The 24,027-nt window shown below is 61.0% G+C and overlaps 1 protein-coding gene across 1 annotated transcript; it reads left to right on the forward strand.

Moving 5' to 3' along the window:
- The first annotated feature begins 1,727 nt into the window (after positions 1–1,727).
- On the forward strand, positions 1,728–23,312 carry SMTN (smoothelin). The gene is made up of 22 exons (XM_054288631.1): positions 1,728–1,905; positions 6,881–7,041; positions 7,284–7,377; positions 7,484–7,562; positions 7,657–7,940; positions 9,420–9,522; positions 9,704–9,921; positions 10,049–10,112; positions 11,299–11,391; positions 11,911–12,240; positions 13,195–13,298; positions 15,316–15,432; positions 16,428–16,586; positions 16,678–16,753; positions 17,022–17,186; positions 17,741–17,803; positions 17,968–18,031; positions 18,362–18,532; positions 18,631–18,751; positions 18,823–18,974; positions 20,300–20,473; positions 22,740–23,312. The coding sequence occupies exons 1-21, from the start codon at positions 1,855–1,857 to the stop codon at positions 20,442–20,444; spliced, it is 2,814 nt and encodes a 937-aa protein (XP_054144606.1). The 5' UTR covers positions 1,728–1,854; the 3' UTR covers positions 20,445–20,473; positions 22,740–23,312.
- Positions 23,313–24,027: the final 715 nt, after the last annotated feature.

The following is a 24,027-nucleotide window of genomic DNA, read 5'->3' on the forward strand; positions in this document are numbered from 1 at the left end:
TCAGTATTCATTGCCCTGCTCAGTGCTGCTGCTGGCAGAGGGGCTGTGGAACAAATCTGGTGTAACTTCAACAGCTTAAGGTTGGCAGTGGGGTTCCCCCCATACTTCAAGGGCAGATGAGCTGCTGCCAGCTGTGCTTCCTGAAGGCCAGGAGCTTGGTATGTGGCCGTGCCTGCTCCCACGCGACAGCATAGCTGCAAGTGATGCAGACCCCTGAGTGTGCTGGTGCCTGGTCCCTGAGGGGCTGTGTGACAGCAGAGATTGAGGGCACGGCAGACCCCAGACCCCTGTGTGGCAGCTCTGTGGCAGACATGGCAGGGATCATCCAGCAAGTGAAGATGATGTTGCTGCTAAGACTGGCAGAGGGTGATGCTATGTTAGATGCCACAGTGCTTGGAGGGGTTGGCTTTAGCGTAGTTGCTTGGGCAGGGGCTGTCATGCTCCAGTGGAGCCCAGTGCTGCTCAGGCCTGGAGAGTGGAGAGCTGCTGGGGAACCTAGGGCAGCAGAGGGCTCTGGGATGCCAGTGCAGCTGGAGACCCACCCTGGCAAACAGGCCTGAAGTGAGACATCTGAACCAACACTCCCAGTATGGAAACTGCTGGATCTTCTGGGTACCTCTACCACACCCCAGCTTTCTGGCCTACCATGGTGGGTTCTTCCCTGTGTCAGATGATGCTGTGGTCCTGCTCCACCCCATCCATCTTCCCAGTTTGCTGGGAACTCCCAGAAAAGCAGTGAACTTAATCTCTATGACCTTCTCTGGAGAAGCCCCTGAGTCTCTGGGTTGCTGGACAAGGCAGGGAGCAGCACCTCTCCCCCTCACCTAGGAGCTAGAGGCAGACGGCCACTGCCTGCTTTGCAGAGCCCACAACACCTCTGGGTTATCTCAGGTACTTAGTCCTCTCCAGGGAATACTTCTGGCCTTTGCCCAGAAACAAGATTGAGCCCCAACAAGTTTGTCCTCTACAGAGCAGGGCTGCACTTCAACTGCAGATAAGGACCTTGGGGTCTCCAGGGGAACCTCTCGACAGTGAGACACCAGGGCTTGGCTGTCCTGGCACTGCCTTCTAGGACCTGGAACAGGATGTAGGGACAAGAACACCACAAGCAGCTTCTGAGTTGGAGCAAGCAATAGGACCATGTGAGGGGCACAACATATCCTCAGGGAGCCTTCACAAGTTTTTCGGGGTGCCCTGAGCATTAATCCTGCAGCGGTGTCAGGGAGCAGCTCAAACAGCTCCCCAGATCATGCAGGGGCATCCCACGTGTGATCCCCCGGGCCCAGTGGGGAGGGCCTCTGGGCAGGAGGTGCTGGTGGCTCTCTGCCCCGCATCCCGCAAGCCGAGGGGCGCAGCAGCTCCTGCGGGTGGGGAGTCCCCGCGGCCCGGCTGGGCTCGGACACTCTGCGGGCAGCGATACACCCTGGGGCGCTACCCCAAGATGGCCAGGCCCGAGTTCTGCCACACCGGCACCGGCGTGGGGTCCGGGACGGGAGTGCGGCGCAGCACGGTACGGCACGGCTGCTGTTACACGGTGCCAGAACGGGGCTGGGCACCGGGATACAGGTCCCGGTAGGTCCCGGATACAGGACCCGGTAGGTCCTGTATGTAGGTCCGGCGGGGCGGCGCCGGGCCGGGCTGGCGGCGGCGGGGCAAGGCGGGGCGGTGGGAAGCGGTGGCCCCGCGGCGCTATTGGGAGCACGGACGGGAGCGGAGCGGAGTCGGGAAAGGGGGGGAGCGGGGCGGGGCGGGAGCGCAGTGGAACCCAGCGCAGGGCCGCGCCGCCCCGGCCGCGCTTTGTTGTCTCGGCCGCCACCGGGTCCCGGCCGCAGCAGCCCGGGCCCAACGGGCAGGATGTCTCAGGAGAGTCTCCTCGGGATGGACGAGGGAGCGCTGCGGAAGCTGGTGAGTCCCCAGACTGCTCTGGGTCTCGGGATACGGTGCGCGCCCGCGGCGGTTCCGGGGGTAGATCGTGCCTGGAGGTTCCTAGAACCGCCCCCCGGGCCGGGGGCCGCTGTCTCAGGCGCGGGCAGAATGAGACCGGGCGGGCCTCGGGTCTGTTGCTCGGCCGGGGGACTCTGGAGCCATGTCTGGGAGCGGATGTTGCGCTGGAGACCCATCGCTGGTCCCAGGCGGCAGCACCTGGAGGGACCCGCACTGGCCTGGGTCGCGCTCTGGGCTGGGGGGAGCTCCAGCACTAGCTCTGGTGATTCCGAAGACTCTGGCCCCGCTGCTCTGGCCGCTTTTGGCTCTTTGCTCGCAACCTGGCCGTAACCGCCTGTCCCGGCTCTATCTTCTCGGCCGGCGGATCCCGGGGAATCGTTCCCCGATGCTGGCGCAGTTCCCTGCTCCCCGCTGTCTCCTTGCGGGCTCCCGCGCTGCCGGGGAGCGGGCGCTGTGCCAGGCGCACTTCCCGGGCTCTGCCTAAATGGCTTTGCATACCGGCCGGAGCGCTGCCCCAGGAGCGAGAGCTGCAGTCGTGCGCTGCCGCGGCCGGTGGGCTCTGGAGGACGAGGGCCTCCGTGTCCCGAAGACGGGACTCGGGATACTCAGCCGGGTCTGGTGTCCCGGGAAGCCCCGACAAGTGCCCGGCTTTGAGCAACCCTGGGGACCCCCGGCCCGGGGCTAGGGCTGTGCTGGCTGCCCCGGGGGTTGAGCCGGGGTGGCCCGGGCCAGCGATGGGGAATAGTCACAGCAGGAAGCTGAGTCAGCCAGGAAGGCAGCTCTGCTGGAACAGGAAAGAGTCGGGAAGCCGGCGGGAAGTGAGGGCTGTGCAGTGGGTCCGAACGAGGGCTGCCCCCGGCTGAGCCTTCTGTCCTGCAGCCCTCAGCCAGCTCGGAGTGACGACACGCAGACCTGCCCGTGGTTCGATCTGAGGACCCCACTTGCTTCTCGTGGGGTGATGCTGGGGCCAATGGACCATCTATCCAGAGGCATGGGGATGGATGGTCAGGGTGTCTTCCCATCTTGCCAGTGCTCCAGCTCTGCCATGTCCCAGCCAAGGTCTCTGATCTGAGATGGAGCCTCAGGAACAGTGGGTTCCTGGTGTCTGGCCAGACCAGGGAGGTGGATCTCATCCTGCAGCAAGCACTGCTTCTATGAATGCTTTTTCTTTGACATGCTGAGGCTTCGCCTTCCCAGAGCACTGGGCTTGTGACCCACATTTCCCTGTGCTGTGTGGCACAAGCTGGGGAAAGCCTCATCTGAGCTGGCGTGAGGCAGGGAAGGAATTATTTTTCTTCTGGTTAGGTTTTTGGCTCCACTCAGCTGGAAGAGGATTAGTCCATATAAGGGAAAACTGCCTCTCCCACAGCTTCCTCCCGTCTTCTTTGCTCTCCCCGGCTCTCCACTCTGCCTTGCTTCTCCTCATTTGTCTCAAGTGACACCTAGGCAGCAACATCTAATGTCCCCAGGGAAACTGAAAGAAGGAGGCTGGGGGACTTGAGGAGGTCCCTGCAGCCCCCTCACTCCTGTGCTGGCTGGGCTGGGAGCTGCCAGGAAGCCCCTGCCCTGCAACTCCTGCCATAGGCATCCGCATGATTCCCTCCCCAGCTGCCCACTGGTATCCCGGTCCCAGGGAGGCCGGTTGTGATGAACCAATGGTGCAGCATAAAAGTGACCAAGGTCTTGGAGAAGCTGGAGGAGGGAGTAGTGGGGGATGGGGTGAGTGCTACTGCAGGGTGGCCCTTAGGTGGATGTCCAGAAGCAAGAGATTGTTTGAGTGCTCACAGCTGTACTGACCTCCAGGCTGAGGTCTGCCAGCTTTGGGCTGGGGAATGCTTCCCTCTCCCAGCCTCTCCAACTCTTAGTCTGGTTGACTAAGGAGGATATAAATACCTTTGGAGACAGAGGCAAGGCAGGCTTGAGCTAGGAAAGTTGCTGCCATGAGATCCCCTTCTTCTTATACCCAGTAGCCTTTGGTAAATCTTCAATGGCTCTGAGAAGCACTGCATCCCTGCCGTATCCCTGTCATCCAGTGTCCTTCCTGCTTTCCTCTGCCCGGCGGGCAGCCATGCTCCCCATGGCTCTTTCTAAAGGTGACAGTGAAGCTTCAGGCCACAGGAGGTGCTCAATGTGCCAGGCTCATCGGATGTCCCAAAGCAGTTTCCCTGTGGCCAGGCTCCAGCCTCCAAATTGCTGTGTACTGCAGCACTCTAAAGAGCCGGATGGATGCCAGGCTAATTGCAGCCCTCCTGGGGGAGCTGCCCACTGCACCAGGGCTCTGAGCACTGCTGTGTTGGGCACCAGTGGAGAAGCAGCCTATGGGTGCTGTGCCAGTGCCCTTTCACAAAGGCACTCTGTGTGCCGAGGAGGGTGTTTGCTTGGAACCATTAATTTGCTGCCGGCTGGGCAGGGCCCATGGGGCCCCGGCATGTGCCGATCCCTGAGTCTTCCTGTGCCGGCAGGGTTGGGCCCCTTGGTCCTTCGCAGCTGTTGTGGTTTCCGTCATGCTTTCCCTTGCTACTGGCTACGGCGCTTCCAAAGCTGCTCATTTGCCTCATTCTAGCTCCCTGCTGACGTGGGCTTGGAATAAGGCATTTTCTCCTGCCCTGCCATTTCTCCTGTGGGGAGAAGCCTTCCAGGACCTGAGTGCATGTCATGTCTCATCTGGAGCCTCCTGCGTAGGGCAGACCCCATAGCTGGCAAGTGGGTGTCACTCAGCACACACTGGTGCCAGCATGTTTCCTGCACCAGTGTCTGCAGGGCTGGTGTCGCACTGTGTCCTCCTTTCCTTTTCTGGCACTCATGACTTTTGCAGCTGCTGTGTACATGCCCCTTCTCCTCTCTCCCCCAACCAGCTGCCCCGACCCAGCTGCTGGGGCCAAGCCACTCACTGCCAGCACCTTATTTAGGGAACTGCCAAGGCCTTGGCCACCCAATATGCAGCTGAGCACTGTTTTCCTGTTCTCAAAGCCTTTGGATGGCTGCAGGGAGAGCTTGTCCTTACCACAAAGCTCTGCCTTCAGCCCCTCATTTTGAGCTGAACCAAATTCCACCACTTCCCAGCCCATCTATGCTGCCCTGTTTGCAGGGAGCCAGGCTTCCTGGCTGGCCGCCATTGCTGCTGGGCCATGCCTTTGTCCTGGTGGTAGTTGTCACCACTGTAGTGGCATCCTTGGGATGCCAGCAGCCATCTAGGGCAGATGGGAAATGAGAGGCCCATGAGGATGAGGCGCTGGTTTTCTCTCCAACACTCTCCAGTGCTCTGGCAGTGCCGTGGCTCCTGCTCTTCCCAGCTGCTTCCCTGGCCTTGTGGTGGCAGAGGTGCCTGCTCTGGATAAAAGCCCAGAGTGGGCTGCAGGCCTCAGGTCTAGCCAGGTTGCTGGAAGGGATGGTGCTGCCTGCCAGTGTGGTGGGGGCTGCTGGGGTGGGAAGGAAAGAGCACCCTGGCTCCAGGCAGCTCCCCCAGAGGTTATGTGTGTTTTTAGAGTTGGTTTGCCCTAGGGCTTGGTAGTCCTGGCCACCAGTATCTTCCCAGTTGGGGAAGGATAATGCTCCCTATTGGGCTTTGTGGCTGGCAAGGGTTGGAGTACAACAGTTTTGGCTGCTGCTGGGATGGCACATGACATCTCCGTGCCTGCTCTGTGCTTGCTGGCTTCACTAAGATGGGGAATACCCTGCCGTATCACCAAACTCCAAGCAGAGAGGGCAAAGGGCAATAGCTTCTCTGGAGAGAAGCTTCTCTGCAGAGAAGTCTGCATACAGGTAGTGGTGTGGGGCCCCCAGTGTGGCTCAGTTCAGGTCCAGTTAAGGGACTAACCCTGATCCCTGCTGCAGCGGAACCCAGAGAGCCTGCACGGGTGGCCTGTCAGTGGCCCATGGGATAGGAAGGGAAGGGACTGATGCACTTGTCCTGTGGCATAGCCACGGCTTCTCCCAGCATGAGGAGCTTGATGCTGACAGCAGCTGGTGTTGGTCATTTGGTTTATTTTAATGAGCTCCATGGGAAATCACCTCCCGGGTTCCTGATGTCAGGGTGGTGTTGATGTCCTACAGCAGGACAGTGTAAGGGTAGTGGGGCCATGCCTGCCCTGACTGGCCTCTCACTGCATATCTGGCTGCCTTCTGCCCCTTGAACATCAGGAGGTGTGTTCATAGCACTCTGGAAAAATTGGAGCTGGTAGTGGGGCTGACCTGATCTGGTAGAGGGGGAGCAGCTCTGCATGCCCATGCCAGGTGCTGGCCTTTGGTGAGCTGAGGAGCACCTGGAGTGCCTGTGAGATGTTCATGAGGGGCATTTGTGGGTGAGTTGTGGCTGTGCTTCCCACACATAAAGGGTTGGACTTGCATTTAGAACAGATCCCACTCATGGATTTGGTTCCAAGAGCCACCTGCTATGTGCTAGCAGTGAATGAGGATGGGGAGGGCTGCAAGGTGGACAAGATGACTCCTTGGTGGGATGCTGGGGTCCTTCCAACCAGCACCTCCTGGGGAACAGGGGATGAGAAGAGAATGGGCGCTCCTGTCCCTTTGCTGCTGGAGGGACTGGCATGGGTAGGAGGACTCATACCAGAGCTGGTGCTACAGGGAGGGACAGAGCTGCAGGGCACCAGCCCTAGCAGGCAGTGGGACCACTGGTGGGTGTTCATTTCCCATGCTTGTCTCTTTTACCTTTACATGCCCGGAGGCCTCGGTGCCACCGTGACAGCCCCTCTTCACCATGGCTGGTTCCAGCATCCTGTCCCGGGGGGGCCGTGCCCACTTCCTGCAGGGCCTGGCAGTGCCGGGCAGCGTGCACCGGGCATGTGGGTGCCACACACAGACAGCGCCTTTGTCCAGAGCGTGGGCAACTCATGGCAGTATGGGAGAGGGCGGCACCAGGGCTGAGATGGGGACTCAGCAGACAGAGCCAGTGCTGAGCCCTGCCCTGTGCACCCAGCTGGAGGCCACACTGGACCTGGCTGAGCGGCGCCGCATCCGCTCGGCGATCCGGGAGCTGCAGCGGCAGGAGTTGGAGCGAGACGAGGAGACGTTGGCGTCCAAGCGCTTCCGCCCAGAACGTAGCAGCCACCGACAGGACAACAAGGAGAATTGGCCACAGTGAGTCCTGTTGTGGGCTGGGGTCATTCCGTGCCTCTGCCCTGGGAGATGGGAGCTGCGGTACCTGGCCCCGCTATGGCTGGGACAGATTTGAGTGAACATGAGGGTGGGAGCAGCGCGGCACAGAGCAGCCTGGTGCATGGTGGGGCCTGTTGCCTGGATCTGCCAGCTGCCCACAAGGGGACTTTGCTCGCAAGCACCCGTGACAGCTCCCAGATGGCCACTCCTCTCACCCTGCTCAGGTCCCGGCGCCTGGAAGAGGAGCAGCAGGCAGCCCTGGCTGCCTTGTCTGAGCAGCTCGAAGCCATCACCAGCGTGGAGGAACTGACAAAACTGGTGAGCGACCGTGTGCTGGGGCAGACTGTTTGCTGGGATGGAACTTGTGCTGGGGCTGACCATGGGTCACCCTGTGCCGGGGCTTTTCTGGGTCCTTCCCTCGCAGCTGCGGGCAGCGGGTGAGTATGAGGAACGCAAGCTGATCCGAGCTGCCATCCGTAAGCTGCGGGCTGAGGAGATTGAAGGTGAGGCACCATTCCCATGTTCCTGGGGGGGAAGCCCTGGAAGGTGTGAGATGTGGGCAGCTCCTTCCTGAACACCATCTTTGCTCCCACCCAGCTGCAGCCCTGGCTGGGAATGTGCAGAGCAGCCGAAGGGATGGCGCCAAGCCCCCCACTGTGCCTGGGGAAATGAAAATTTTCCAGAGGGACAATGCTGAAACACCAGCCTTTACTGGGAGTGAAAAAAGCTGTGGTGAGGACAGCACCAAGCCTCCAGGCGCATACAAGAGCGGGGAGAGCAGCCAGCAGGACGATGCAGAGCCACCACTGGCCAGGCCAGAGGAGAGTGGGTATGGGGAGGCTGTGAAGCAGGCCCCTGCCCAGCAGCCCAAAGGCTCAGTGGTGAGTGTGTAGAGCACTGCAGGGGGTGGGACTGTTCAAGATTTCACCTTTTACTGGGATTCCTGTGCCAGCCTGTCTGGAGCACAAAGCCCTGGGCAGCTGTGGTTGCCTGACCAAAGGGATTGAGACAGGTGGGGCTGGGGTCTTTGGGGACAGGGAAAACATGGCTGGGCTGTGCCAGCATGGCCGCAGCAGTGGCGAGCTGGGGCTAGGTCTTCAGGCCAGGGTGCCCCTTGGGCTTCTCCCAAGGATGCTACCCGGTGGGGATCTGGGAGCCCCTGGTACATGTGGTGCCCCCATCTCTGCTCCAGTTCCTGGGGATGGGGCTCTTTGGAAGCAACTGCTATTCATCTCTCCTGCAGGTGTTTTCCTGCATGGGTAGAAACCTCGATTCCCTGTCCCCTTCTCATGATGGCTGTTCCTCCTAGCCTTCGAGGGGCCAGGGCTCATTCTGGACTGAAGCTGCTGGGAGCTTTCTGGATGGGGGAGGGATAAACTGGTGGGCAGAGCTGCAAGGAATGAGCACAAACTGGGGTTTTCAGTGCAGCAGGGATGACACTGCAGAGACTCTGTGGTGGTAGGAGATCTCTGCATCCAACCCTGTGGGGTTGCCCTGCAAGGGTGGGAAGAGGAGAAGCAGTGGGTGTAGCCACAGCCAGGTAAGAAGGTGTGGGTTCTCCCCTCTGCCTCTGTCCAGCCCTGCTTCTTCCTCCGCCTGTCCCAGGGTTGTAGCAGGAGACTGCCAAAGGCATGTAGCCTTGTGCCACCTTTCAGCACTGTCTGCCTCCTCATCTGGATGTGCTGCCATGCTGCCCCCAAGCCCTGGCTGGGCTGGGACATCACTGAGCAGCTGAGAGGGCTGTTCCACTTGATCTGGCTGATTTGTATGTGGCCATTTCCATCCCTGGGTTTGGGGCCTGGCTCTCCTGTGCCCCCTCAGGGTACAGGCCCCTCTTCATCTCCCCCTGCCCTAGAGTCATGGTGCTGCTAGAGGCACTGGCACAGCCAGGACTGGCACCTTGTTCTCCAGCTGACACCAGGACACCCCAGCCCTGCTCAGACTTATGTCAGAGACAGATCTGTCACCTGTGTGTAGTCCTATGTTTGGAATATTTCATCATTTGCAAAGCAAAGCTGCAGGTGCTATGGAGAGGGACAGGGTATTGTAAAACTGGATGTTCTCTGCATCACAGAGCCCTGGAGTGCCTGGGCTGGAGGCATGGGGCAGGTTTGGGGTCCCCCTTCACTAGACACTGTCTCTCTCCCTGCCCACAGGATGTAGCAGGGTGTGGGGACACTTGTCCCCCTGCGAGCCTCTTGTTGTGACCCCTGTGCAGGGACTGGCTTGTCAGTTCCCAGCAGCATCCAGGCAGCGACCTGGATAGCATGGGAAGAGTCCACAATCTATGCATCCCTGGCTGGAATGGGCCATGGTGGCCCGGTGGGAGACTGGAGCAGGGCTGGTTCTACTCCCCCCAGGCCCGCAAGCAAGAGGATGTGGTGGAGCAGGAGCATGTCCCAGCCGGGATGCAGGAGCTGTGCAGCCAGCAAGCAGGAGACCCCCAGAAACCTGGTGCTCAGGGTGAGTCCTCACAAATGTCCATGGCAAAATCCTGTCTGGGTTGCATGCCTGGGGCCATGCAGGACGATGGAGGGCATACTATCTCACAGTGGTGGGCAGGGCAGCCGGGTGCCTGCAGGGGCTGCAGGATGCATTGCAGGCAGCTGCAGGCTACCTGAGCAGAGTCTCTTCTCACTCGCAGCTGTGGTGTCGGGGAACCTCGTGCTCCTGGAACTGCAGCCAGCCCCAGAGCCCAGTCCAGAGCCTGAGGATGATGGTGAGGACCTGCAGCAGGATCAGCCCCAGGCAGCCTGGAAGGAAGGGAACCTGGGCAGCCCTGCCAGCGCCCCAGAGCCCAGTGTGGCACAAAGCCCCAGAGGGGAGCAATTCATCCCGGGCCAGCCCAGTGCTGGCAGCCAGGTACAAAACTGGTGGCAGCTGCCACTGCCCTCCTTGCCCAGGGCTGGCACTCTGTGGGGTGAAGCCAACTTGATGGGTGGACTGCATGTAACCCCCAGCTGAGTGCTCTGCCCCTCTGCTCCCACAGCTTCATGTTGGGGTACACTGCCAGGTGCTGGGGCCAGGTGGGAAACATGAGAGGCCATCAGTGGGTAAGTGTAGCCTTGAGGGGGGTGACATGAGAGCTGTGGCCCCCTGCCAGCTGGGCAGTGCCACCCCAAGGCCCCCCGCTCCCCTGTCCTGCAGCATGTACATCCCAGGCAGCCCTGGGGAAATGACTCCAGCCCACGGCCAGGAATGTGAGTGCAGGACACGGCCAGGCCAAAGGCCACCCCTAGCTGGGGGCCAATTGCTGCCTAGCCAAGTGGTGGCAATGCCCACCCCAGCCAGGGAACTGGGTGCCAGGCGGGCTGTTTACTGGGGCTCTCACTCTGGCCGGGTTACTGCAGGGCCATGAAAGGGAATCGGTGCCAGTAGCAAACCCTGGCCTTTTGCATTCTTTGTCCCAATAAGGCTGGGAGCTGTGCACGGCTGGCTCTGACCACCCCCACCTTGGGCCCAGCACCCTGCAGGGCCTCCCCACAGCCCTGAGGGATTCCAGTGGCAGCAGTTGCCCTCTTCCTACCACTGGGAAAACCATCCCCATGGCTGTGCCAAGAGGAAATGGGGAAAAAACCAAAAAGCAGCTCTCTGCTTCCAGGGTCAGGGGTGCTGCCCTGACAGGCAGAGGTTGCTATCCTTCTGAGGAGCCCCTGGAGGCTGCTGGCTCCTGGGAAGGAAGAAGCCCTGGGAAGATACTAGGGGTGATAGGTTGCAGATGGCACAGCCCCGGGATAGGGGCAAGTGTGCAAGATCTGCCCCCCCGTCCCTTGCCTCACAGGGGGCTCAAACCTGGATTCTGAGGAGAAGCTGAGCCCCCTCCCTCCATGGGCATCAATGACTCCAGTCCAAAGGCAGAGAGCTCTGCCTGCACCCTTGAAGGCTGACCCACCTAGCCCCTTCAAAGTCTCTCCAGAGGCAACGATATGCCAGGGCCTGGTGAGGACAGGGGTGATCCCAACCTTTCAACACAGATCTGAGGGACCCCCACTGCATTGCTGGGCACAGAGCCTCCCCTCTGCAGTGTGGTTTTGCATTGCAGGACAGAGCCCATGCCCGGGGTGCAAGGCAGCCCACAAGTGCTGGTGGATTTTGGCATAAGCTCTGGGGAGTATGGAGTGATGGGGAGGGAGACTGCAGGGGTGCTGTGCTGCGGTGGGGCGATGCCAGTAGCACCTGTGCTGTGCTCATCCTCTGCCTCCTTTGTGTCATTCCTTCCCTGGCCTGTCTCTTTCCAAGCATCAGTGCCCACCCAGGAGGTCATGGGGACCCCGGCTCGCCCGAACACTCACCGGTGGGAGCTGGTGCCCTCCTCTCTGGCTGGCCCCACGGGTAAGATCCTAGTGATGGCTGCCTCCATTCTCTGCTTTGCAGTGGTGGGATGTCCCTGCTGGAGCCTGGGCAGGTGTGGAGCTCCGCAGTGCCAGGATGCCGCAGGATGCTGCTGGCTGCCTACCTGCCCCTTTTGCTTCCTGCCCAGAATCCCTCCCTCCTATCCATGTGCAGTGGGGGGAGGGAGCAGAGGCTTTGAGGGGCTGCAGCCACCCTGGGAAATGCTGGCTTATGATGGGATCTCGGGGGAACAGCAGTACCTCCCGTGAGCACGTGAGGGATTGCATGCACGGTCAGGCACTCCGGGGGCATTGTGCGTCGTGTGGGCAACCTCGGGGGGGCTGCATGCGCAGTGTGGCATCCCGGGGCGGGGCCAGCATGCATCGCAGGGGGCGCGCCAGGATGGGGGGCAGCTGTATCGCAGGGGGCACCGCGGGGCGCTGCGTGCACGGTGCGAGGCCCGGCCGGGGGGACGCGCGCCGGCGGCCGCAGTGCGGTGACCCCCGCCCATCCCCGCAGCGCCGCGCCCCGCGGGACCCCCGCCCTCCCCCGCCGCCGGCTCGGTGCGGGAGCGCGCGCAGCGGTTCGGGCCGGCGGGGGCGGGCGGCGCGGGGGGGCGGGCCGGGGCCGGGGCCGGGGCCGCCCAATGGCAGCGGGGGCCCCGCACGGCCCCGCCGGCGCCCGCTCAAAACGCGCGGGGCAGCGGCGGCGCAGAGCAGCGCCCGGCCCCGCGCCCCGCCGGCTCCCGCCTCGACGCCATGAAGACCTTCTTCACCATCGAGATCAAGGACGGGCGCGTGCAGCCCCTGGCGCCCCGCATCACCGCCACCCCCGGCAGCCAGCGGGCAGGTGGGCACTGGTGGGGTACGGGGCGTGCAGGACAGGTCCAGTGGGCAGATGGCATCTGTCATAAGGCTTGACGCTGTAGGGGTGATCGGCATGGGTGTCACGCAGGGAGGTGGGACTGAAAAAGATGTGGATCTCTCGGGAAGGTGGGCACCGCAGGGGAATGGATATCTACTGGGCTGTAAGCACTACAAGACTGTGCTCCTAATACGACAGTGTGCACAGCTGGGCAGTGGAGTAGGTGGATGCCAGTGGGCCGTTGGGCACTGACATTTGGTGGGCACAAATGGGCAGGTGGGGCCGCCAGGCTGAGCCAGGCCAGGTGGGTGCTGATCGGTGGCAGGGTGGCAGCAGGGGCATTTGAGTGCTGCCAGAAGAACAAAGCATGCCTGGTAGCCCTCATCCTTTGGCATGCACTCTTATCGTGCTTGGAGCATCTCAGTTTGGGGAGACCATCTGGCCCTGCAGCCTGTCCCCAGCCCTACCGTCTTACCGTGTTTGGGGTCATTCTCCAATCCCTGCCCTGCCCTCGCAGCCCTGCCCCATCCTCTCCCCACTGACCTGCTGGTTCAGGGGAGCCCACGCCATCCTGCTCTGCCCCATCCCACGGCTGCACCGTGTCTGCTCCAGCCCTGCTCCAACCCTGCTTGCCTGCAGATGTGACTGGCTCAGGATGCTCCTGTGGCCATCCCTCTCATCGGGGGGGTCTTGACTCCAGCTGAGACACTGCAGAAAGTGCCCTTCTTTGGGGAGGATGATAAGCCAGGGCAGTGAGGGGTCTCAAGTGCCCCATCTCTTGCTCGCCCCCAAAGCCCTTTCCCTATACCAGAGCTCAGTGCTCACTACTAGGGCAAGATGTGCGAGGCAGGCAGATAGCCCAGCCAGAGCCACTCCCCAGCTGTGGGGCTGAGCCTGTGGGCTGGTTCAGACCCCACATGCCTCTTGCTCCCCTTGCAGAGGTGACTCTGGATCTGCGGAATGCCCCCATCCGTATCACCACCATCCCCAGCAGCGTCAGCAGCATCTGCAACATCAGCAGTGTCAGCAGCAATGTCACCAAGGTGAGTGCCCAGGGGGTCTGTGGGGCTGTGCTCCACCTGGCCATTATGTGGCAGCTCCCGGGCATGGGGACCAGGGACCAAGGAGTTAGTGTAGGCGGTGTGCTGCAGAGGCTCTGTCTGGTTTTGGTTGGTGCTTTTGTTTTAATAGGGTTTTTTTTATCAAGAGACCCTGCACTTTGTGTGTGGTTGCACAGCCCTGAATGAGCCCCCTGCACTCTGGACTGTGCCACCACGTACTCACACCTGGGGAGGTGTGCAGAGGGGGACAAGGAATCTTTTGTGGGTCTCGCTTTGTTTTAAACTCCTTCAAGGGTGGCAGCAGCTCAAGGAAAAACCCATTGCCAACCACCCCTCTGTTTTTCCTCGTGGGGATGGGCCTTGGCCGTGTGTCTGGGGAGCCTGCCTTGGAGGGGGGCTACTCCTCAAAGGTCTCTAAAGCACTCTGGAGCTGTGGGTTGGGGTCTTTCATGTTTCTGCTATGCCGTCCTGAGTGGAGAGTGCCCAAAGCCCCAGCCTGCCGGGGAGGGATTCTTGGGTGCAACTGAAGGAAAAAAAACCTGAAAAAACAACCCTTCTGCAGTGTCTTTGCAGGGAGGGCAGGCTGTGAGGCTGTGGCCATCCTGGGGCTGGGTGCACACAGGAGACAGCCCTTCAAGTGCTTTAATCTGCTCCTGCCCATCTAGGGTAATGCAAGGCGTCTGTGTGCCGCCTTGGCAGGAGCCAGGATGTCAAACGTGGCTCTGTTTCACTCATGGCCCTGCGCACGCCTGGCTGCCTCTGCAGGAACAGCCCTGTGGGTGGCCTGTGTCACTGCCAGTGGCTGTGGTACCACTGGCTTCACCCCATCCTCAGCCCAGCCCTTGCCAGCATGAGGCAGGCAGTGCCCACAGGTGCTGCCCACACCTGCCAGCAGGTCCTGCCTGTGGGCAGCTGGCTGCGCTGGGGTGACTTCCCTGTGCCAATGCGCTTGGGCATGCTTGGCCCGGGCACTTGTCAGCTCTCATTAAGGTATTAATGGGTCTGTCTGGTGAGGTGGGGGACCTGAGACCCATTGGCTGCCATGGCAGGAGATGCAGCTTCCAGGTATGCTCCCGGTGGGCAGTGAGGAGGAGGAGGATGAGGCAGTGGTGCTGGCAGCCCTGCCATGTAGGGATTGGTTGGAGGACCAGCAGGCTGTAGGGACCTGGGGGCAGTAGCCACAGTGGCATGTCTTCTCGTTGGTGGGGTGCTGCCTGTACCTGTGCAGGGACCCGCTCCCCCTGGGCCAGGCATTGGGGAGCACAGGGGTATGAAGACCTAAAATCCGTGCTGTGACCAAGGCCCTTGCACCAATGCCAGCCTGGGGCTGGAGATGTTGTGCTGTGGGTGATGCTGGCCCAGAGTGGGAAGGCTCTTGGGCAGAAGAACATAGCAGTGGTTGGCTTTTTCATTCACCCAGCGCTGCCGTGGTCAGGGCTGGTCCCCACCAGCCCCTAGACTGGTATCTGGCCCTGGAAGCCTCCAGGGGTGGGGGGGCCTCTTGCAGGGCTCCCCTTGCTGAGCCACCTGGTCCCACAGCCGGATGTGCTGCCAAGTGTGGCGCCTGGCTCAGCACCCCTGCACGGGACCCCCGGCTGCTGGGCCCAGAATAGCCTACAGGCAGGGAGCGGGCCGGCCTCCAGCCGGGAGGGTGCCTGGGCCCCTATAAAGGGCAGCAGGACAGCTGAGCGGGGCTCGCCGCAGCGCCTGCACCGCCATCATGCCGGGGCTCAGCTTGGAGGGACTGGCGCAGGCTGGGGTGACAGAGCTGGCAGAGCTGCGGCAGGAGCTGGTGGCGTTCCGGGGGGCAGCAGAGGGGCAGCTGGAGCGGGCTCTGCAGCGAGTGCAGGCGCTGGCACAGGCACTGCAGACATTGGAACAGGAGCACCTGGAGTTACGGGCAGAGCTGGGGCGCCTGGGCCGCCGCCTCGATCTGCTGGCACCAGGGCTGCAGGTGCCCCCCAGGGAGGACATCAGCACCCTCTTTCTGGAAGCACAGGACCCTTGCGCTCACTTTGAGGGCACTGAGGAGCCCAGTGTCCCTGTGGCCCATCCACCCACTTTCTCCAGTACACGCCAGCAATCAACCGTGCATCTCTCCCGAAGCAACAGCAGCGTGAGTGTGGGCAGCCCTGCCCCATGAGAGGGGGAAGGGAGGGGGTCACCAGCCCCCAGGGCTCCTGGGGGTATTTGTAGCCCTGGCACAAGGCGTGACTGTGGCAGTGGTGCACGGGGACGCGGCACCGTGGGGATCTGCCACTCCTTGGGCTCACTGTGGTGGGGCTGTGCACCCACCTGTTTCGCATTCCCAGTGTGCCAGGTGGGAGGCCCCAGGCAGCAGTCTTGCCTCCACCACAGCACCAGGCACAGGTGGTGGCATGGGTGCATGTGGCCAGTGTTAACTCCGGCTGATGGCTTTGCCACGGATCGGTTTACCAGGTCACAGGATGCAGGATGGGACCAGGTGTGTGCATGGCTGCTCTGGCCGCAGTCTGTCATCTCTGGTGCCCTGTGCCCTATTCTGGGCCTGGCCCACTGCCTGCTATGCATTGCTGGGGGGTTGTGCTGAAAGGGACTTGGCTGTGCTCGAGCAGGGGCCGAACTGGCCTAGATCCTGGCAGGGATGCAGAGGAAGGCTCTTGACCTGCTGCACAAGCTCTTCTCTACACTAAGTCCCTTAATTCCGTGAAAATCCCTGTGCTGCTAATGGTGTGCACTGGCACGCTGACACCTTGCCCACGGCTGGGTAACAGCCACTGCCCAGCCCAGAGCTGTGGGCAACTCCTGCTCGCTGGGGGACCCAGCCACCTCCTACCAGGGAGCAGAGAGGATTTGGAGATATTATGGCAGCCAGACTGGAAGGAAGAGAGAGACTGCTGGGTCTTCCTGGGGCATGGGGTGCTGCAGATTGCCATGTTCCCCTGCCTGCCTTGGGCGCTGCAGATGCTTGCAGCACCCACCAGCTGAGAGCACTTAGGCACATCCTCTCTAGGGTTCTCACTGCCTGTAGCACTGGGCAGGTGTCAGGGTGATGAGGGCCTGGACCCTGAGAAGAGGTGGGGGTGTGGCCAAGCTGGCAGGGGGCTCAGCTGCATTGTGATGTTCTTGCAGATGGAGCCAGAGGTGGTGGAGCAGCAGCAGGCACCAAGGCGAGAACCAGAGCTGCCCAACGGCATAGAGAAGGTGCAAGTGAGGGAGGCGGAGAGAAGGAGCAAGCTGAATGTCGAGGAGCTGAGCAAGATTGAGGATGAGGATATTCTGGATAAGATGGTACTTCTTCCTCTGGTTTGGGCTCCTGCAAGAAGGTAAAGGGACCTCAAGCTGATGGCAGAAGACTAATGATGACTTCCCCCTCCTGCAGCTGGATCAGACAACAGACTTTGAGGAACGACGGCTGATTCGAAATGCCATGCGGGAGCTGCGCCAGCGCAAGCGAGGTACTCGGGGATGGTGATCCCTGCTGGAATCAGAATGGTGGTGGTGGCAAATATAGGGTGCTCAAGTGTGGCTGTCCAGCTGCGGGGAAGCAGTAGGAACCAGTGTGTGCTGGTTCCTCTGTTGGCCCCTTGGCTTTGTGACGCCAAGGACATCATCCTTCCCACAAACCAGTTGTGGCCAGCAGCAGCTGCAGGACTCCTGGTGCAGCAGGAACCATGCGCACCACCCCACTTCCCTGCTGATGCCATCTCCCACTCATGTTTGCAGACCAGCGGGAGAAGGAGCGGGACCAGCGGCTGCAGGAGGCTAGGAGCCAATCTGTGACAGGAAGGGCTGGCCATGCCACAGAGACCACCACCACGCAGAGCACTCAGTCAGCCGATGGCTCGGCACGCAGCACCGTCACCAAGACTGAGCGTCTTATCCAGTCCAGTATGGGCTGGGCCAGGAGGGGGGTGTGCCAGCCCTTGGGGGCCTTGCAGAATCCTTCCCAGTGCTCCGCCACCACAGCTCCTTTGCCGTTCGCTGCCTGTCCCGAGTCTGGCTAGACTGTCCTGGGAACAGGACAGTATTCCAGAGCTGTCTCTGGCTTGCCCAGAGTCTGCCTGGGGATAATTAGGGTTTTGCTCTGGTGACATTACTCTGAATCCCCAACCCTGTCAGGATGGCAGGGCCTCATCTGCACCTTTGGCCTGTGTCTTGTCTCCTATATCCCTGCTCTCCCAGTCCCTGGATGGCTCAGGCTGAGTGGCTGCAGGGGCTGAGGGATGCCCCAGCTCCCTGTTGCTTTGCGCTTGCCTCTTTGTTCTCTGCCTGGGGGGCACATGGCACATGCCCTCTGTCCTCCCTCTGCCTGCTATGCCCATGGCTCTACCACCTGGGACTTCTCCCCATTGCAGTGAGTGGATGTGAATGCTTGGCAGCACCAAGTGTCTGTGGGTGCTGCTCTTCCCAGCCCAGCAGTTCCCGTTGCTTTTTCCCTGCAGGTGATGGCAGCAAGACCTCCCGTACTACAACCATGGAGTCAAGTTATGTGAAGAGATCAGACAGTAAGAGTTTTTCCTGCCCTTTCCCCGTAGCATCCTCAGGGTGTAACCCTGGGGCATCGCTGCTGCTGAGCCGTCAGTGCCCTGGTGCAGGCAGAGTCCTGCCTTCCTGGCATAGCTGCCCTCAGCTCCTGCCCAGGGCCTCTTTCCTTCCTTTCTCTCTGCAGATGGCAACAGCACTTTCGTTCAAACTAAATCATCCTACAGCTCCTCATCCAAAAAGACAGGCAGGTGAGCAGAGGTGCCTGTGGGGACAGCCCCACATGGTCCCTGTCACTTATCTGCTTGCACAAATCCTCTGCCCAGCTTGCAGTGTCCTCACGCAAATGGGACTCCAAAGCCTCCTGGTCCTTGAGGTACATCCACTGTGTTCAGAGGTTCTCGTGGGTCCTTCCTTGGGCACAGAGATAGGTCTGCCAGCTGAGGACCTTAAGCCACCTCTCTTCTATCCCAAAGACATGGAGGTCTCCAGAGTTCCAGGGCTGGCCATGGGCTGAGACCACTGTTTGCCCTCCTCTGGGTTGCCCAGAGCCTCATTAGCATTGCCTGTCTCTCTCCCAGCATTTTTGACCGTGAAGATGAGAGTGCTTCTCGGCAGAGCAGCCTGGCAGCGCTGGAGCGGCGTCAGGCGGAGAAGAAGAAGGAACTGATGAAGGCTCAGAGCCTGCCCAAGACATCAGCCTCTCAGGCACGCAAGGCCATGATGGAGAAGCTGCAGAAGGAGGGTGGGAGGTGAGGCTGGGCCTGGGGCAGGCTGGCCAGGGCAGTAACTGCTGCACAAATAACAACACCCTGCAGCTGTGGATAACACCCCATGTCTCCTGCCGCAGTTCAAACCCTGCAGCATCACAGACCGCTGTGCAGCGCTCCTCCAGCTTTGGCGTGCCTAACGCCAACAGTATCAAGCAGATGTTGCTGGACTGGTGCAGAGCCAAGACCAGGGGCTATGAGGTGGGTGCCACCTCCTCTTTCTGTCCCACGGCCAGTCACTCTGTCCCTTGGTAACTTTGTTGCTCTCTCAGCACGTGGACATCCAGAACTTCTCATCCAGCTGGAGTGATGGCATGGCCTTCTGTGCCTTGGTCCACAATTTCTTCCCTGATGCATTTGACTACAGTAAGCTGACGCCCCAGAACCGCCGCCAAAACTTCGAGGTGGCCTTCTCTTCTGCAGAGTACGTACCTCTCTTGCCATCATATGGACTTGGGATGGCTTGGAGCAGCTTGGGGTGGCTCTGCTGCTCGCTGCTGGGGCGAGGGGAGACACATGGAGTTGATGGTGCTGGAGGTGGGTGCCTGTAGGTGTCACTCCCCCCATGCAATGCAACAAGGTTAGGTGCTGTGGGGGCAAACAGAAGCTGGTATGGGCAGAGTCACAGGAGGCCAGTGCAGCCCAGTCTAGTGTGGCAAGGGTGGGTATAGGGGTCTGGTTTCCTGAATGTGGGGCAGAGCACCCAAAGGCAGAGCAGCAGCCCCATGAGCCCACCTGGCTTCCAGCAATACTTTCCATCCTGGGGGACCAGGTGTGGGACTGCAGCCTGTGGGGGGAGCAGGGTTGGCCTATGCCAGGTTCCTCCTTTCACAGTTATAGGGCCTCAAACACCATTGCACCTTCTCCAGTTTTCTTCCTTTCCCTTTTTGCTTCTGGTTTTCCTGGGTGCTGAGAGATGGGAGTGCACCTAGCTGGAGGGCTGGCAGCCAGCCCCTCTCTCCTTCCTTCTGTCTCTCTCCCATCCACCCACTCTTCTCCAGCACCCTGCCAGGGGGCAGGGCTGGGGGTGGGGGGTTCCATCCTGCTGATGTCCAGGGTGGCAGGGTGAGATGGGGATTCCCACAAGCTCCCAGGATGCCGTGGTGCTGTGGTGGAGCGAGAAGGGGGCTGTGGGCCTGGCTCTTGGCGCTCCTGTTAATGGATTTCTTGCCTTAATTGGGAAACTGGTGCGCGGACTTGAGAGAGCCATCGATCTCTCCGGCCTGGAAGCCAGGTGGCCTCTCGTCCTTCCTCCTCCTCCAGCTCTTGTGAGCGTCCTTTCCTGAGCTTCCTTGCACCAGGGCTGTGCCGCGCGGTTCCAAGTGGAGCTGGGCAGGAGGGCTGGGCTTGCCCTCCGCCATCCTCCCAGCGGTTCTATACAGGAGCTGTATAGAGCGCCGCTCCACTCTGGAACCCGCACCCCGAGCACCTGGCGCGCCAGAACACCTCACTCGTCCTCCTACTCCTCCTCCTCTTCCGTCTGTCTTTCCCTCTGGATTTCACGCCTCTCCACGCAACTCACCTGCCCCTTTCCCCCTTGCTTGTGCCCCCCCCAATATCACTGAATGGCCTTGGCATGGGGTGCCTGGAGCCCTCCTGCCCCTGCATCGTGCATCCCCAGAGCATGCCAGAGCGGAGCAGCTGCCAGTGGGATGGGAACTGCACTGATCTGTGTCTCTTGTTTTCTCTTCCTCCCCTCCCTGACTGGGCTGCGGTCACTGGCTTGCCCCTCTCTCTCCCCGCACCCAGGAAGCACGCGGACTGTCCACAGTTGCTGGACGTGGAGGACATGGTCCGGATGCGCGAGCCAGATTGGAAGTGTGTGTACACATACATTCAGGAATTCTATCGCTGCCTGGTCCAGAAGGGGCTGGTAAAAACCAAAAAGTCGTAGCCCATTGTCAGCCCCCCCCAGGACTGATGGTGAGAACCTTCCCCTCCAAGTACCTGCCCATGTGCCCACCACCACCAGGGCTCGGCAGGGAACTGACTGCCTCGGCTGTGGATGAGGCTGGGGGATTCTGATGGGTGAGGGGCAAGTCCTAGCGGTGCCAGACAGGGCCCAGCAGGAGGTTGGCAGGGACAGCTGGCTGGGCTTCAGCCTTCTGGAATAGCACCTGTGGGGGTTTGGGCAGGGGGGACTGTTTCACCCTGGAGTGCTGTTTGCTCTCCAGCTGTGGGGAGGGCAGTAGTTAGAACAGAGCCGTGCCCCCATGGCTGAGCCTGACCCAGGGGTCAGCTGCTGGGGATGCCACCCAAGGTGTTCTGAATGGTGCTGGGTGGGCGGCCCCTCAGGATGCTGCAGCATCACTGCTTCCACTTGCTGCCTCATTCCCCTGCCTCAGGGTGCATGCCCAGCTCCAAGAGGCTGCCTGCTCATATATGGGCAGAAGCAGGAGTCTGGAAAGTGTGACTCAAGGCTCAGGTCCTGCAGTGTTTGTGCCTGTCTCAAGGCATCCTGGCTGGCGCTAGAGCTCTGACTCCCCTGACTCTGCACAGTGCTGGCACACCAGGGCCCAAACAATGGCTTTATAAGGGCAGAGTCACTCTCTGTGCACTGCCATTGCTCCACCACTACCCCGAGCCAGGCTGGCAGTGGCAAAGGCTTTCCAAAGGCCCCGAGCATTTTCCCTCCCACTCTCACAGTGGCCAAATCATGAGGTGGGGCTGGTGCCAGCCAGGCTGTGGGTTTGGAGCCCACTGAGCAGGCAGCAGAGACCTAATGCAATGGCTGGGGCCATGGGACTCAGGGTGGGGGGCTCTCCTGGGCCCTGGTGCTCCCCAGGGCTGGCACTGGCTGGGGTCACTCCTTGGGGTGGGACTCTTCTAGGGGGCCAACATGTGCGGTGGGGCTACTGCAGGAGGGGAGAGGGGAGGTTCAGGGCTTGGGGGTTGAGGGTGTTGTGGGTGGCAAGCTTAGGGTTCAGATCCTCCTTGTGTACCCTGTCTTTGGGGGCAGATCCCTGCCTTGGGACATCCTTGTGCACCCAGAGCCTTGGGGGCAGAAACTTGAGTGGCCCAGGCTGAACTGGCCATGGCAGCAGCAGGTGCTGCCAGTTTATGTCAGCACAGCCCCCAGTGCCAATGCAGCCCTTGCTCCAGCAGCAGCAGCAGCCTGAAGGGGAAACAGTGCCTGGTAGGGGTGTGGGGCCTGGGCAGGGCCAGGAGGGTTGGCAGAAGTGGTGGGGTTGCTTCTGTGCCCCCCACCCCTTCTCTCCCTGTAGAAAGGAGCGGACAAAAGGTTGCCAGATCCCCTCCATGGTTGGAGGGGGATCCTGGATCCAGCCCTTCCTGGTTATCATCAGGACTCCTAATTGTGCTGTCAGTCCCTTCAAGTGCCCAAGGAGCCCCAACCTGGGCAGAGACATAACCCAGGGAACTGGATGGGTGGCAAGACAGAGTAGGCCCCCCCACCAAAAGGGCAGGGGCAGAGCCCCAAAGTTTCTATGGGGATGGGGACACAACCACAACTGATCTTCCAGGGTGCCACAAGACTGGTAGCTCCTGGAGCCAGGTCCTGCATGGACCCCTGCACTGTGGTGGGGCAGGGAGAGGAGGAGATAGGCCAGGGCTGAGTGAGCTGAGGCAGGGCAGCGCCCACTCCAGCAGCAGGGTGTGCTGGGCTCGGTGCAGGTAGCCCCGGGGTTCCAGTCCAGGGCAGGGCAGGGAGCCAGGTTGGCAGGGCTTAGGGGAAGGCAAAACAGCAGGGCCAGGACGTGAGGCAGGAGTAAGGGGCAGCACATAACCAAGACCACCCTCTGCTTTCCCTGAATCACTTGGTAGGGTTTGAGGCAAGGGCACAGCAGACACCTGCAGCCAGACTGGGCTCTCTCTAGAGGACATCAGCATCAGCTGGAGGAGCAAGAGGAGGAGGGTGGGCACAGCTTTAGCAGGGGATGATTGCCAGCACCAAGAAGTGGGATGGAGAGCATCTGGGGAGCCAGGGGTGCAGACAATTGGGCCACCCCTGCCCTGGGGCAGGCACCTCCCAGGGCAGATAGCACATGCTTTTCCTAGTGTCAGGAGCAGGACTGTGGTACCAGGGTGGGGTGGGGGGGTGCGAAAGGAGCTCAGCAGGTCTGAGGGCAGCAGTGCCCACACCAGCAGGCCCTGGGCAGTGTGGGGTGCCCATCCCAGCCCCACACGTGGCAGCCTGCTTGAGGCCGTGCTGAAGGCTTCATCTCTGCAGGACGCTGGTGGACTGCGTGCCGCTGGTGGAGGTTGAAGACATGATGATCATGGGGAAGAAGCCTGACGCCAAGTGCGTCTTCACCTACGTGCAGTCCCTCTATAACCACCTGCGTCGCCACGAGTTGCGCATGCGGCAGAAGGAGTGCTAGAGCCTGCCCTTTCCACCCCACTGCTGCCCTCACCCCAGAGCTGCCTGTGGGCAAGGGAGCTGCTTGCCTGGGAGGGTCTGGGGGGCCATGGGTCTGGCACTGGGGACAGGAGAACTCTTCCACCAGGGCACCCCCACACCTCTGCCTTGGCAGAGCTGCTTCTGCCTTGGCCAGCTGTGGGCTGACCCTGTGGGCAGAGCCAGGTGGGCACTGCTGGGGATGCTCCCACATTGGCTTGCCCCCCATACTCCAGCCTTTTAAGTTATTTGTTCTCCAGGAATTATTTGCTCTGCAGGCACCATCCCTATGTCCCTAGGGTGGCACGGGCACAGCTGTGCCCTCAGACTCGGGCCACCCCATGGGTCTGTGGCTGAGCAGGGCTGTGCAGTTCAACCAGGGCCATGGTATATCCAGCAGGCAGCACCTTGGTCCCCTGCAAGGAAGCCTCTCTGCCCACTGCAGGCCCTGCTTGGTGTCACCTCTCTGGGGACAGCTCCACAACCGTGCCAACTCCCTGCTTCCCACCTCCACGTGCACCTGAGGCACTTCCACATTAGGGGCACCTGTGGGCTGGGGAGGGGGTAGCTGCAAGGGGTCCCAGGGGAGTGCAAGGTGAACGGTGCAAGCTGGGACAACCGCCCCCACTCTCCTCTCCAGCTCAGGCCACCCATGTGCTCAGCGCTGCTCGCCCTTTTGTCACATCTCTACACCTGCGCTGACACGTGTACCAACACCAGCCAGATAATAAAGGTTTATCTAGGGCAATGCCTCTGGTTCAGGTCCTTCTGCCAGTGGCATACTGCACACCACAGTGCTTGGGGAACGCTGGCAGCCCAGCTGCTGCAGGCCCCTCTACCTGCAACTCAACTGCTTACCCAGCCCAGAGGGACATTGGGGCATGTACTGCTCCTCACCTCATTGATGATGTCCATAGCTGAGCCACCCTGACCAGGGTTCACTGCCCCCTATTGCCCCAGGCTTGGCACAGGGAAAAACTCCCACATGGCCAGTAAGACTATGGTCAAGTGCAGCTGTGCCCCACTTCCTTCCCTAGCTGAGGGCCAGATGTCTCCAACTGGGCCAGGGCAGCCATGGGGCTTTGGTTCAACACTGCAGGACTCACTCATGGGCTCGTGC

The sequence above is a fragment of the Melozone crissalis genome, unplaced genomic scaffold, assembly GCF_028551555.1.
Source record: "Melozone crissalis strain CALT ecotype California unplaced genomic scaffold, PUWL_Pcris_2 ptg000063l_1, whole genome shotgun sequence".
Taxonomy (NCBI): Eukaryota; Metazoa; Chordata; class Aves; order Passeriformes; family Passerellidae; genus Melozone; species Melozone crissalis.